Below are 15,555 nucleotides of genomic sequence, written 5' to 3' on the forward strand. Positions count from 1 at the left end.
GAAAAGAGGTGACATGATTATGCTATATAAATGCATATCAGGGAAGGAGAAAATAGATATAAATGATTACTTAACCTAAAGGGAAGCATCAGCAAGAGGACACTGCAAAAAACTGCATAAGAAGAGAGGTGATAAAGACGTAAGGAAATTTAGTTTCCCAAATAGAGCAATTGATCAGTGGAATGCACTACCGAATGAAATAGTGTGTGCCAAAACAATTCACAAATTTAAGGACATGTACGATAAATATGGTTTAAGACACGGGACAGTACGAGCTTGACTCATTCCTGTACAGATACAATTAGGTAAGAACAATTAGGTAAGAACACACACACACACACAACACCTACCTTAATGGAGTCGTTGGTTATGACAATCCAGAAGCCTTTAAACTCGTGCTGGTTGATGTATCCTGCAAAAATAAATAAATAAAACATGCATCAGTTCTGCCTATCAAGTATCAAATGCACTATACTATTTTTTCTCTACCTTGGCCTAAAAGTGCCGTATCCCCATGCTGAGTTCTAAGTTGTAGCAGCAGATTAACACTGGATTTTGATGCTAGTCACGAAGAAGCGCTATGGAAAGTATGAAAAATCATAACAATATATTTCTCTGCCACTGAGCTACGTGAAATAAGCTGGAAAAGGACGAAAATCTGGGCCAAGTTAGTGTAAAGAGAGTATAGTCGCTTATCTTTAAACCTCAAGGGACTATTATTTTGTACCTCATCTGCTCTAGACTACTACTGCTACTACTACTACTACTACTACTGCTGCTACTTCTACTATTTTACTACTACAACTACTTCTACTATTTGACTACTACAACTTCTATTACTATTACTGCTACTACAACTACTACTACTATTACTACTACAACTACTTCTACTACTATTACTACTACTACTACAACTTAATCTACTACTATTACTACAACTACATCTACTACTGTTATTACTGTTACTACTATTACAACTACACTCCTACTACAACTACACCATTATTACTATTAATTTTTATTACCCTACTACTTCTATGACTAACTACTACTACTACCTACTACTACTACTACTAGTCTAGATAAACCCAAACAATTTTATGTCTCTGGATATCCCCCTTGAGGTCTTTACGTGAAGGCAGATAACTACCTAACGTCCTACTCTTCCCACAGCACATGAACCCAACCAGTCAGTGTTACATGCAGGTCCCTAAATGTACTGGAAGGTAAACATAGACCAGGGAGGGAAGGAAGGAGGAAGCACAAGGGAGGAAAAGGGTGGGGAAGGGAGTACAAGGAAGGGAAAGGGGGAAGGGAGTACAAGGGAGGAAAAGGGATGGAAGGGGGTACAAGGAAGGGAAAGGGGGAGGAAGCACAAGTGAGGAAAAAGGGGGGGAAGGGGGTACAAGGAAGGGAAGGGGGAGGAAGAACAAGGGAGGAAGGAGGTACAAGGAAGGGAAAGGGGGGAGGTAGTACAAGGGAGAAAAAGGGGGGAAGGGGGTACAAGGAAGGGAAGGGGGGGAAGGAGTACAAGGGAGGGAAGGGGGAGGAAGAACAAGGGAGGAAAAGGGGGGAAGGGAGTACAAGGGAGAAAAAGGGGGGAAGTGGGTACAAGGAAGGGAAAGGGGGGCAGTATCAAGGCCCAAACTAACCTTGCGTATTCACTTTATGCAAATCCTGCTTCTTGTTCTTCCTCAGGCACGACTCCTTTCCGTTCCACCCGCAGAGCAACACCTCGTACATGTTGGCGGGAGTCTCGCCGTCCGCCATGGTGAGGCAGAGGTTGGCATTATGGGCGGCCTTCACTCGAAAACGGAGCACCTGGAAAAAAATAGATAAATAAATAAATGGGAATAAATATGGTACCTTAACTCGAAACCACAGCAGCTGAAAGAAAAAGAAAAAATAAAATAAAATACATATTCTAGTACTATTACTACTACTACTGTAATGACCAGACTGAAACTTAAATTAATCAATGGTCTGGCCGAGATTCAGTTTCAGGCCCTTGTGCTTCATATCCGCGCACGTTACCACTAAGCCAAAGCGAGGATCCCCGCTTTGCCTCTTAGCACCGCGGGCTTTTATAAACCCCACTACATCACTCTTTTCTCCCCTTGGTGATTAATTTGGTGAGTTTTGAACACACGGCAGCGTAGCATCGAAGGCCACCACTGGGGACGCTGCGGACCACACCAGACATCTCATCCCTGGAATGTAAGGACTTGGACACTGGCAGCTAACCAACATCACTGCCCTCCAAGCCTCGCCTCACATCACACGCCACCGCCAACCAATGTAATAAACGGACTGAAACTTAACAACTGTATCACACTGTACTGGCCGACCTTCAATCTCAGGCCCTCACACTTAATAGGCGCGCACGTTACCACTGAACCCCCCCCAAAAAAAAAAAAAAAAAAAAATCCCCACTTTAATCTAAGCAACGCGGGTTTCTATACACCCCATTACATTACTATTACTGCTACTACTACTACTATTGTACTACCATAACTACTACCACTGTGCATGAAATTGACGAGGGAATGATGCGCCAAGATACATAATAATAGTGTGATTTTACTACTGAAAGGAAACATTAACATTATTTCAACACTTTATAAAATGACTATGGAGACAGACATAAACCCCTAAGATGTGTAATTTCTGCCATAGACTTGTACAGAGACTTCAAGAGGACGGTAAATAAATATCCAATGCAAGTATATGGAATTTCTCCCATAAGATATAGAGTAAGATATTGGCAGGGCAGTCGGTAATCGTTATAATCCTGGAGAGAGAGAGAGAGAGAGAGAGAGAGAGAGAAAATAAAGATGCAGGATGTCCGGTGCTTAAACTGAGAGGCAACTACGCAAGGAAACAGGCGAAAAAATAATCATTAAAAAAATAAATAAATATAAATCCCTACAATACTGTTTGCAAGATGTGAACAAGATTTAAATTCCCTATAATATTGTCTACAAGATGTGAACAAGATTTAAACTCCCTATAATATTGTTTGCAAGATGTGAACAAGATTTAAACTCCCTATAATATTGTTTGCAAGATGTGAACAAGATTTAAATTCCCTATAATATTGTCTACAAGATGTGAACAAGATTTAAACTCCCTATAATATTGTCTACAAGATGTGAACAAGATTTAAACTCCCTATAATATTGTTTGCAAGATGTGAACAAGATTTAAACTCCCTATAATTTTGTTTGCAAGATGTGAACAAGATTTAAACTCCCTGTAATATTGTTTGCAAGATGTGAACAAGATTTAAACTCCCTGTAATATTGTTTGCAAGATGTGAACAAGATTTAAACACGTATGTCATATTTAACTCTAGTATGCTGCTAACATTGTGGAGGCCATATTGATCTTTATTACCCTTGTCTTATTCTCGGGTCTTACTACTCATATACCATATTCAACTTTTCTATGCAACTAATATAACGTGACCAGTCTCGCTTTTTTTTTTTTTTTGTCTGTCCCGCCTTTTTAATTGTGACCTAAATGTCCCGCTTTTTAGCAAATTATCTTAAATGTTGCCATGTGGAGAGGATGGAGGGTGAAAGACTGACGAAGAGAGTGTATGTGAGTGAGGTGGAAGGAGGTAGAGGGAAGGGGAGGCCGAGGATGAGATGGAAGGATGGGGTGGAGAGGTATATGAGAGAGTGGGGGTGTGAGTTGGGAGCAGGGCAGTGAAATGGCGGGGGACAGGACGACGTGGAGGCGATTTGTTTGTAGCCACCCCAAACGGGATTGAGGCGTCTGGCAATAGATAGATAGAGAGAGAGATCTTAAATGTCCCGGTTTTAGAAAATTACTGTTACATTAGATATACCATGAGCTTCTTTTATGAAATTATGATGAAACAGTAAAATTAAGTACAATCCAAACCAAATGATATACCGAATTGTTAATATAAAATCTGTAATACTAACCGGTATCTTTCGTCGGCCCATTGTATGTATAAACGTGTGTGTGTGTGTGTGTGTGTGTGTGTGTGTGTGTGTGTGTGTGTGTATATATATCGCTTAGGGAAAGGTACAAAGAAGCTGGGGATTACGGTACCTGTCCTTTCAGCTTCCGGAATATGTACTTCCGGTTAGTGCCACAATTCGGCGTCTCGTACACTGTGGAGAAAACAGACATGCTGTTAGATAGATAATTAGAGACACATAGGTAGGTAGGTAAGTAGAAAGGTAGACAGACAGGTGGGTAGGTAAGTAAGAAGGAAGATAAATACAGCAGATAGATAGATAGATAGATATAGATAGATAAATAGGCAGACAGATAAACAGATAAATAAATAGGCAGACAGATAAACAGATAAATAAATAGATACATAGATAGACTGGCTGATAGCTTCCACGTAATAAATCGGTGCCAAGTGTAGTCAGATTGGAGGGCTGATTTGACTAGTAACCAAAGAGACCCATTCGAATTTCGCGCCACCACGACAGTGAAAACAAAACGCACTTCTTCTTGACTAGCGCTGCATATAGTTTCTTTACAGTGCACTGGTAGAATATTAATACCACAACTCTACATCCCTTCCACAGCACTTCTTCGTGACTAGCGCTGCATATAGTTTCTTTACAGTTCATTAGTAGAATATTAATACCACAACTCTACTGTACATCCCCTCCACAGCACTTCTTCGTGACTAGCGCCGTCCTTGTGTTAATCTCTTGCAGGATTCGAGATGGAAATATTAATTTTAGATCAAGTGAAGTAACAGGGATAAAAATTTTGTGTAAAGAGGGATTCATTGTTATTATTATTATTTATTACTATAATTATAAGTAGCAGTGGTAGCAGTTGTAGTAGTAGTAGTGGTAGTGGTAGTAGTAGTGGTGGTGGTGGTGGTGGTGGTGGTAGTATTAGTAGTAGTGGTGGTATAGTAGTAGTAGTAGTAGTAGTAGTAGTAGTAGTAGTAGTAGTAGTAGTAGTTGTTGTTGTTGTTGTTGTTGCTGTTGATATGGTAACAGTAGTAGTAACAGCAGTAGTAGTAGTAGTAGTAGTAGTGGTAGTAGTAGTAGTAGAATGCCAACCCAGTGGACTACAGACTACAGTTCCCTTCTTAGTCAAAGCAACTCCATCATTTCAATCTTTTTTCTTTTTGTTTTTCAGGATTTACACACATTCTTCATTAACCCTTCACTACCAGGGTCCTCTCCTACGCTTAAGGAAATCGTCTGAAGTAATGAGGACGAGATATGCAGGTGAGCGAGGCGATAAGAGATAAAACAGTCTTATCTCTCCACGGTCTACTTTACACACGTCCAGTACGGGAAATATCAATGCTTTCTACAGCCAGACTACTACTACTACTACTACTTCCACCGCTTCTATTACTATTACCATTACTACTACTACTACTACTACCACAGCGACTACTACTACTACTACTAATACTAATACCACTGCTACTACTACTACTACTACCATTACTACTACTACTACTATCGCTGCTACTACTACTACTATTACTACTACAACTACTACCACCGCAACTACTACTACTATAACTACTACTGCTACGACCACTACTATTACTACAAGCACAACTACCACAAACTACTACTACTACCACAACAACAACAACAACTACTACTACCACACAAACTACTACTACTACTACTACGATTACTACTACCGAAGAAATAGCATAAGCTTACCAAGTGAGGGAAATGAACAGCGCTAAATCAAGCCATAATTGCTAATATAATCTATACTCCTTTCACCTTAAGCTGGGCCAAATTTTCGTCCTTTTGCAGCTTATTTCACGTAGCTCAGTGGCGGAACAAGACGATGCTATGGCTCTACACCCTCCCCGTAGCACTTCTTCGTGACTAACATCGTATAGTTCATCTACTGTTACAACTCAGCATTCAAGATGAAGAGATGGCGATTTTAAGTCCAAATATATTACGTGTCTTTCACCTCCAGGCACATTCTCGTGCGTTACCGGTCTCCCTCGCACCCTTTTTTTCATTCCCTATTGCCACTGCCTCATCCACGCCCACACCAGCAGACTGAGCCGTACCGTCATCACGTAAGATATAGTGGAGCGCTATTTACGGACTACCCTGGATCTTAGTCTAAAACCACATTATTATTATTATTATTATTATTATTATTATCAATAACATAAATAGTAGTGGCGGTGGTGGTAGTAATAGTATTACCGGTAGTTGTTACTATAATCATTACCCTCATCCTCATTAGCTTCATCATTATCATTGTCCTCCTTCTCCTCCCCCTCCCCATCATCATCATCGTCCTCCTATTCCTCCTCCTCCTCCTCCTCTTCCTTATCATCATCATTCTCATCCTCATCATCATCTCCGTTCTCCTTATCATCATCATCATCGTCCTTCTCCATTATCATCGTCATCCTCATCATTATCACCATTATTATCGTCATCGTCCTCCTCCTTATCATCATTATCACTGTCATCCTCATCATCATTGTCACCATTATCATCATCATTCACATCATCATCGTCACAGCCATCATTTTCCTCCTCCTATCATCACAACTGCCATCGTCATTCTCACCACCACTACCACCACCATCATCATCCCGCCTATTTTCCCCAACTGCTGGTAGAGAGAGTAATGTACAGGTAAAGGAGTAATTAGTTTTAAATTGGCCTATTAATAGCCACCTCTCCATCTTGAATGCTGAGCTGTAACAATATTTTAATACTAGAATACGATGCCACCCACAAACAACAATGGAAAGGATGTAGAGCCATAGTATTCTTATTTTTGCCACTGAGATACATTAAATAAGCTAGATGAGGATGAAATTCTGGTCCATGATGGAGTAATATCAGTCTAGTAACCTAGGAATTCTACCTCATGACGAAGAGATTGAATTTTACGTCACCATGATTTAGTATTTAAACTGCGAGAATGGTACAGTTCCCTCAGATGAAAAAAAAACTACAACAGCCAAGAAAAACAAATAGTACTTACAAGCCATGGTTACTATATCCTCCCTTCGGCGTCGTCCTGATAACTGAGATACGACAACAACATGGCGCGCGACTTTTTAGAAGACTCCGGCCCTTATCACGGCAATATTTTCCCAGTAAAGCCTTTTTTTTTTTTTAAGCTAGTGACAATGACAAAAATATATAATCGAGTGTGATATTTGCCCCATATTTATTTTCGGTTCAATAAAAAATGAAGGAAAATAGAATAATAAAAAAAAAAGGCATGACTGTGTGTTGACGGCGTTTGGTTAGTCTTTGATTGCATTGCCAGACGTATTCTAGTCAACACGTAACCTTGAGCGATATTCACAAACTTACAATGATTCCTTGTAACTCCCACTTGTTTTTGAATGAAGAATGTTCAGTTAACTATCACATTATTATTTTGTTCTACATGAAGCACAAGAGAGCACAGAATAAAAAGAAATAAGGGAAATATGCGTGTCGGTGTGTTTTTGGACCCTGATAAAGCACAGATAAGTCGTTGCAAGAAATCAGTCGAGATAATGGTATTACTCACTGTCACATGTTCCACTCGCGTTATTGATTGATTGATTGTTTTTTTTTTATTGTTACGTGTCTGTTACTGGTTGGTTTTTCCCTGACAAAGAGCCCTAACCCCTTTCAGTTCAGTTGATGGCCAAGTGCACTCAGACTGGAGGGTTGATTTGACTAGTAACCAAGGAGGCTCATCGAATTTCATGCATCTACGACTTACTGTTCAAATTGGGGTTGTGTTCCAGTTCCGTCAAATGAAAACAGACTGACGTGGTTTTTCATTTGTTTATTTTTTGAGGACAAGTAAAAATACCAAGTTTTCTCACCATTATTCAACCCCCTTTCACCAATGAAAGCCGCTCTCTCTCTCTCCCTCTCTCTCTCTGAATGCAGGTCAGTTTAAGCCTGCAGTCCACTGGGTTCACGTTTCAGATGAGCCTGGGGTTACAACTACTACTACCAGGGGCCTCTTTTGGGTGGGGGACAGGGGGACGTGTCCCCCCCACTTTTTGGAGCCTGGGGGACAGAGTATCTTTCGTCCCCCCCCCCACTTTTCTAGGTGAAACTTTCCAGGATTAATAGCTTTACGTCTTTTTTTTTTTCTTGATGGAAAAATCCTTTCTATACAGTACAGTGCAGTTAACGTGATATGAAAATCATTTCCTGCTGAGCGGAGCAGTTCGAGTGGTCACCTGAGCCAAGGATTAAGAGAGGTTAATCCCACCAGATGTATTTACTCAGGTCATTCTTCACGTATGCATCACCCCTGATGCCTGACCCATGTCACATTACAAAATGCTCCGCTGGTGGCCGGGTGGCTACGCACCCCGGCCCCCCCCCCCTCCTGCGGTGAAGGCAAAATAGTATTATGATGCCGATTGTCCCCCTCCCATTTGCAGACAAAACGAGGCCCCTGACTACTACTACTATACACACAGCAAACTAAATCTCAGCATGTAAGCATTATTAAACACTCTAAATAATCAAAGTAGGCTACTGTAAAACAAAGATGATGCGGTGAAAAGAGTACACCCCCACGGCGAGATACAGGGCGCCAAGTCAATAATGTGGATGATTTGGCGGCCTATGGTAGCCTGTGTGGGGTGGCGGGAAAAAGCCTTGTGGTGGTGGTGGTGGTGGCATTGGCGGGCCCGGGTAGCCAGGAGGGTGACCTACAAAAAAAAAATAATAATAACAATAAAAAATAAGATATATATATACGTCTTCAAAATGCAAAAATTAAAATGTCTCCAAAAGCAAAGTAATAATAATAATAATAATAATAATAATAATAATAATTTCTATAATCATCAGTTAACGATATCTCCAAAAGAATAAATTTAAAGATGTCTCGAAAATGGCTCCAAATATAGAGATTTAAAAATGTCCCCAAAAGAATAAATTAGCGAATATATAAGCCCCCCCTGAATTCATGCATACACCAGACGCTTGCTGGTGTGGGCGGGTTCTGTCACTGCAAACCTTATAAATTCACGCCCACCCCAGCCCACACTCGCCAGCATCAGCAAGCATTCGGTGTGGACGAGACGTAACACTTCACTGATTGATGAAACGCCCGTCAGACATTTGGCCTAATTCTGAGTAATAGTTGCTCATGTTGATCTGTCATTCCTGACTGAAAATTTACTCTAAAGATTACCTTATGAAGTTTGCCACACGTTTTACGGGACACCCTGTGTGTGTGTGTGTGTGTGTGTGTGTGTGTGTGTGTGTGTGTGTGTGTGTGTGTGTGTGTGTGTCATTATTATTATAATTATTATTGTTATTATTATTATTATTATTATTATTATTATTATTATTATTATTATCATCATCATCATCATCATCATCATCATCATTGTATTTTTAAAGTATCTGAAAAGTTTATTATACCTGGAAACCGTGGGGGTGGGTGTCCTGGAAATGGAGGACGGTGGCCTGGGAAGCTGGGTGGGCCGTGGCAATGATCTTCGTCTGAAAAAAAAAAAAGTAAAATTATAAACAAATATATAAATAAATAAAACGAAATAAAAGGACACCTGAATACCCTAAAAACGTTTCAAGATGCTGCAAAAATGACTACAGAGACAGGAAACGTTTAAATATTCCAAAAACGAATACTAAGGACACATGAATACCCAAAACATTTAGTATATTCAACAAAATGACTATTAAGAACACCTGAATACTACAGAATCGTTTAAAAGTATTACAAGACGTCTAATAAGGACACCTGAATACCGAAGAAACGTTCAAAGACGCTACAAAAAGGCTGGAGACTGGAAATATAAACAAAAGGCTACAGAGACAGGAAACGTTCATATACGCTCCAAAACCACTATTAATGACACCTAAACGCTCCTTAAACGTTTAAAGACGTTAGGAAATGCTTCAGAGACAGGAAGAGTTTAAAGATGCTCCATAAGGACTGATAAGGACACTTGAACACCCCAGAAACGTTTAAGGACTCTACAAAAGGCTACAGAGACAGGAAATATTTAAGCAAAAGACTACAGAGACAGGAAACGTTTAACAAGAAGCTACAGAAACAGGAAACAGTTAAACACCCTCCAAAACAACACCACGGACAGTTAGACACGCAAACCGTCACTAACCGCCAAAAGTCCATGCCCCCGTGGCCCCATAGGCGGTGCAGAAGCCATAGTGGGTGGGTGTGAAGTGCATGGTGGGGTCCTTGAAGCAGAGGAAGTGTTTTGCCTCTCTCTCACGACCAACCTGCCAAAATAAAGTCATGCCTAATACAGACTGGTCCATATACAACGCTGCTCTTCCATTACTTCTCGTGTGTTGCGGGTACGGCTCAGTCAGCGTTATCAGTGTCCTCTGGTTACGCTAGTGTTCTGGAGCAAGATTTATTGCTGTACATAAGGCCTCAATACTCAATTTTACGAGGTGCGCAACACACAATAATTAAAGATTTCACAACTTCATTACTAGTATATGGCCAAAACCAATGATTACACTGTCACCTTAGGAAAGAAAGAAAAAGTAACCACCTACCTTAATGGCATGTTTATTGGCAACGATCCAGAATCCTTTGAACTCATGGGAACACAAAATGCCCGGGGTGTTCTCGCGGCATACATCCTGGCATTTATTCTTCCTTATGCCACTCTGATGCCCTCCCCACCCGCCCAAAAATATCTCAAACATGTTGGAAGGGGTCTCGCAGTGGCCATACGTGAGACAGAGGTTGACGTCATGCGAGGCCTTGACTTTGAAGTGGATGGTGTTGTTGTAAAGTGGACGGAACTGGTAGATTCGGTTCCGGCCACAGTCGTGTGTCTTGTGCACTGTTTGGGAGAAATAATGATAATAGTGGTTGCAGTAGTAGTGGTAGTAATGGTAGTGGTGGTCTATCTATCTATCTATCTATAGCCCGACGCCCTAATCCCGCAAAGGGTGGCCGCAGACAAAACGCCTCCAAGTCACTCTGTCACCCACCATTTGACTCCCCTCCCCCCAACTCACCCCCCCCTCCCTCATATACCTCTCAACTCCATCCCTCCACCTCACCCTCGGTCTACCCCTCCCTCTCCCTCCCTCCACCTCACCTACATACACCCTCTTAGTCAGTCTTTCATTCTCCATCCTCTCCACATGTCCAAACCACCTCAGTGTATTTCTCCTAATCTTTTCAACCACATCCACATCTACCCCACAACGTTCCTTCACTTCTTCATTCGTCAACCTGTCCCTCCATGTCACTCCACATGCTCCTCTCAAGTAACTCATTTCCACTGCTCTCACTCTTGACTTGTTCCCCTCTTGCAAGGTCCACGCCTCGCTTCCATACGTCAGGGTAGGGATCACAATACCATCATGCAGTGACTTCTTAACTTCCATACTCACCTCCCTATTTCTCATCACTGCTTTCAGTGTGCCAACAACCTTCCTTCCCTGCTGTACCCTTTCACGTACTTCATCCCCCAAAGTTCCATCCTTACTCATCACACTACCCAAGTACTTGAATGCACTCACATTCTCCATATCCTCACCATCCAACCTCACTGCACACTCTGTGACTTCATTCCTCTCAAACACCATAACTTTACTTTTGTTTACATTAACTTTCAGCTTCCTCCTCCTACACACTGTCCCAAATTCATTCACCAAACCTTGCAACTCCCATTCATCTTCACTCAACAATACTGTATCATCAGCAAACAGCAACACCGGAAGCTTCCAAATCTCACCCTCATTCATTAGGGCCACCCCCACATCCACTGCCCTACCTTGTACCTCCTTTACGACCCCATCCATATATATATTAAACAGCCATGGAGACATTACACACCCCTGTTTCAGTCCCACATTGAGATCAAAGAACTCACTCAACTCACCATCCACTCGCACCGTAGCCCTAGCTCCCTCGTACATACTCTTCACAGCACTCAACAATTTCCCCTCCACTCCATATATTCTTAGTACCTTCCACATACCTTTCCTATCTATTCTGTCATAAGCTTTCTCCAAGTCCATGAAGGCAGCGTACACTTTCCTCCCTTCTCTAGATACTTCTCCACTAAACATCTTAGAACAAATATCTGATCTACACCCTTTTCCCTTCCTAAATCCCCCTTGTTCTTCTCCAACTAGCTCCTCTGTCATATGCCTAACCCTATCAATGAGTATTCTACCATATATTTTACCAGTCACACTAAGAAGGCAAATACCCCTATGGTTACCACATACTTCTCTCTCCCCTTTTCCTTTGTACAGAGGAACAATTATACCTGATTTCCAGTCCTCTGGAACCCTTCCCTCTTCCCAAGCCAATCTACACAACTTCCATATCCACTCCACAACAATCTCACCCCCATACCTAAGCATTTCACCACACACTCCATCAATTCCTGGGGCCTTTCCCAGCTTAATCTTCTTCATCGCTTCCACTACTTCCGACCTACTGATCTCTTCCTCCCTCCTCTCATCTCTTCTTCTCCCAGCCATTCCCCAACCACTTATACTCACACTGCTCTCACTCTCTACATTCAACAAATCCTCAAAGTGCTCCTTCCATCTCCTCAATTTCTCTCTCTTCTCCACCAACAATCTGTTATTCCTATCTTTCACTCCCCTACTATTTCCCCTTTCACACTGCCTTACTTTCTTTACCTCCTTCCAAATAATCATCATCATTATCATCCGGACCTCCCTTCCCACCCTAGGGCAGGGTGAGGAGTAGCAATGTCCAGACAGCCCAAATTTGCCCAATCCAATGGGAGCCCAATCCAATGGGCCACGCTCCCATTCAGTCATCATTCAGTAATAACAGGGGTTTCTGGCAGGGTTAAGTGTCCCCCAGATTCCCCTATCCAAAATCACTTAATCATGGCAGTTGTAATAATAATAATTATAATAATAATAATAATACCACCACCATCACCACCACCACTACTCCTTCTGCTACGAAGAGTGCTACTACTACTGCTACTACTATCACTACTACTACTACTATCACTACTACTACTACTACTACTACTACTACTAAAAATAACAATAATAGTTATAATAATCATTATCATCATCATTCAGTCTTGGTTTGCCCCATATAGACAGGACTGTAGGGGCCCGGGGCTAGGCTATCCAGTCCTGACATTTAAGGCAACAGTGACCAGAGTCTCTTCCCTGAGTAGCATTACGTGAACATGAATCCCCAACTACCCCTCAGATGGAACCCTTACAAGTTCCATCTGGTTGGAGCGCCTTAACCCACTAAACCACCAGGCGTCATTTGGTTATATGGTTACCACCCAGCGTAGTAAATGGTTTCCCGGGGTACAAAATACAAACTTCCTTCAATTTCCTCGCTCTCCCCCCTAAACGAATATGGTGGGCTGTAGGAGAACGACAATTCTAGCCTGCAGTCCACTGGGTTCACATACAGATGAGCCTGGGGCTACTACTACTGCCACCACTACTGCTGCTACTACTACTACTACTGCTGCTACTGCTACGACTACTACTACTATTACTACTACTATTACTACTCCTCATCAAGTCCACTGCGGAACCGGACTTTCACCTGTGAGGAGTAACTACTTAAACCTTCCCCATGCTTGCAAAGTTGTTACTGTTCTACCCCGGTTTGTGTGGCCAAGCAGACTCATCGACCACAAGCAAGCAGACACCTTCATACAGGGCGTCGCCAGGGTCGGAACAGAGTCCTTGTGCCTGGTGAGGTGCAGGAAAAATGGAAGAGGCATAAACCCGAAAAGGATGAACTGTGCAAGGGATATGTATGAGTAGTAGTCTCATCGAGGACTTTGGCTACTTGTTAAATATGGTTGAGTTCCCCGCCTGGGAGTGTTGTGTAAGACCAGCTACCGCACCTAAGCCATACGTCATTCCCGATATAGTACCTCCCGGGTCAATGGTAACCTACTATGACTTTTTGGTGGACTAAAGGGTGCTGCATCTTGCCCAAGGGTGACCCGGGACTGTGCAGAGCAGAGGCGTCCACCTTCCCTGAACCGGACACATGTTCCTGCCGCATACCTAGTGCTGGCCAAGTACGTATGGAGGAAGAGTGTTTGTGTGTAGGAAAAATGATGTATTGTATGTGGAAGTCGACGCGTTATATTGGCTATGATTGTGTGTGTCGGAGCTCGTGTATATTATCAGTAAAAGGCAACAGACATACTATCAGCTCCTGCTCTAAATGTCCACCACTAAATGGGCTCGAAGCCAAGACAACTGGGCTCGCGTTTTACGAGATAGTACGCTAACCACCAAATCACCGCAGTTTCAAATCTATGCTGGAGAGGAACGCCTTCAAGTGGTGGCACCGATACAACTAAGCATACATGATGACAATTTTAGGCCAGGGGAAAGTGAAAGGAGTATATACGAACCTGTAGGCGGCATGGTGCTTGTGGTGGTGTGAATGGAACAGTGAGCTGTCGGTAGGAAACACCCACCTCTGTGCACTGATTAAAACTGCCGATTGTCGCTAGAAATTTCATCTCTATCATCTATAGCATACAGATACAGGTACTCAAATGGCGGGCCGTGGTCCAAATCCGGACAGCAACGAGCTTAGATGTGGACCTTAGCGACTTACTTTTGCAGATTGTATAGTATGTCGTTCTTATAAAGGAAGCTTTATATATATATATATATATATATATATATATATATATATATATATATATATATATATATATATATATATATATATATATATAAGGACCTCTGCTACACAGGAATGGAGTGTAACTGGACCCTCAAAGAAAGCAATTGAAGAAACCTGATATTTAACCAGGCATAAAATTATCATCTTTCCATCTTATATGATGGACTGTAACAAAAGATTAACACTAGAATGTGATGCTGTTGTTCATTTAGTTTAGCTAGGCGGATTTTTCTCCTTTTGCAGCTTCCTTCAGGCAGTTCCGTGGCAGAAAAAGACAACACCATGGCTCTACATCCTCTCCATGGCACTTCTTCGTGACTAGCATCATATTCTATCTCCAACCGTCCCACAAAAACAAAATTGGGTAAGATTTTTTTTTTTTTTTCGAATCAACAGTACAAGCCTATTTTAATTCTCTCTCTCTCTCTCTCTCTCTCTCTCTCTGAATGCTGGCAATCTTATCAGCCGACCTTATCAAAACAATACTCACCGCCCTTATCGTTATCTCTTGTTATCGTATTTTGATATTTTTTTTTCACTACCACTAGATATTATTAATTTTGGGTGTCTCGCAATGACGTTTTTAATGACCTACAAAAGGATACTAGCCAACCATATCCAAAAATAAGTAGCTAAGGAAGAGGTGTTAGGGAGCTTCTTACCGTACTAGGATACCTGCTCACCTACCGTTCAGACTCCTGGTCATCCTCCTTTCGGGACTTTGGCGAAAGCTTTGCCATTGCAGTTGACATTTCAAAGGCTTTCGATCGCGTCTGGCATAAATCTTTAATTTCCAAACTGTCCTCTTACGGTTTCTATCCTTCTATCTGTGCCTTCATCTATAGCTTCCTTTCCGGTCGTTCTATAGCCGCTGTTGTA

General features: G+C 41.9%; 1 protein-coding gene across 1 annotated transcript; it reads right to left on the reverse strand.

The window, feature by feature from the left end:
• Positions 1 to 281: 281 nt before the first annotated feature.
• LOC145397454 (uncharacterized) lies at positions 282 to 10,271 on the reverse strand. Its single transcript, XM_080270515.1, has 6 exons — positions 10,133 to 10,271; positions 9,411 to 9,491; positions 4,084 to 4,145; positions 1,653 to 1,821; positions 351 to 412; positions 282 to 287 (listed from the first exon to the last, which is right to left on the reverse strand). Exons 1-6 carry the CDS (start codon positions 10,269 to 10,271, stop codon positions 282 to 284), a joined length of 519 nt encoding a protein of 172 aa, XP_080126641.1.
• Positions 10,272 to 15,555: the final 5,284 nt, after the last annotated feature.

The sequence above is a fragment of the Coenobita brevimanus genome, chromosome 41 (genome assembly GCF_032717465.1).
Source record: "Coenobita brevimanus isolate Jiangsu-jjx chromosome 41, ASM3271746v2, whole genome shotgun sequence".
In the NCBI taxonomy this organism is placed as follows: domain Eukaryota; kingdom Metazoa; phylum Arthropoda; class Malacostraca; order Decapoda; family Coenobitidae; genus Coenobita; species Coenobita brevimanus.

Bases quoted from the DNA above. Each gene is read 5' to 3' on its own strand.
- LOC145397454 (XM_080270515.1), bottom strand. From the start codon at position 10,271: ATGACTTTATTTTGGCAGGTTGGTCGTGAGAGAGAGGCAAAACACTTC. The intron at 1,822-4,083 runs GTACCGTAATCC...ATTTTTTTCCAG, and splicing joins TCCGGAAGCTGAAAGGACAG to GTGCTCCGTTTTCGAGTGAA. The intron at 413-1,652 runs GTTAGTTTGGGC...TTATTTTTGCAG, and splicing joins GCATAAAGTGAATACGCAAG to GATACATCAACCAGCACGAG.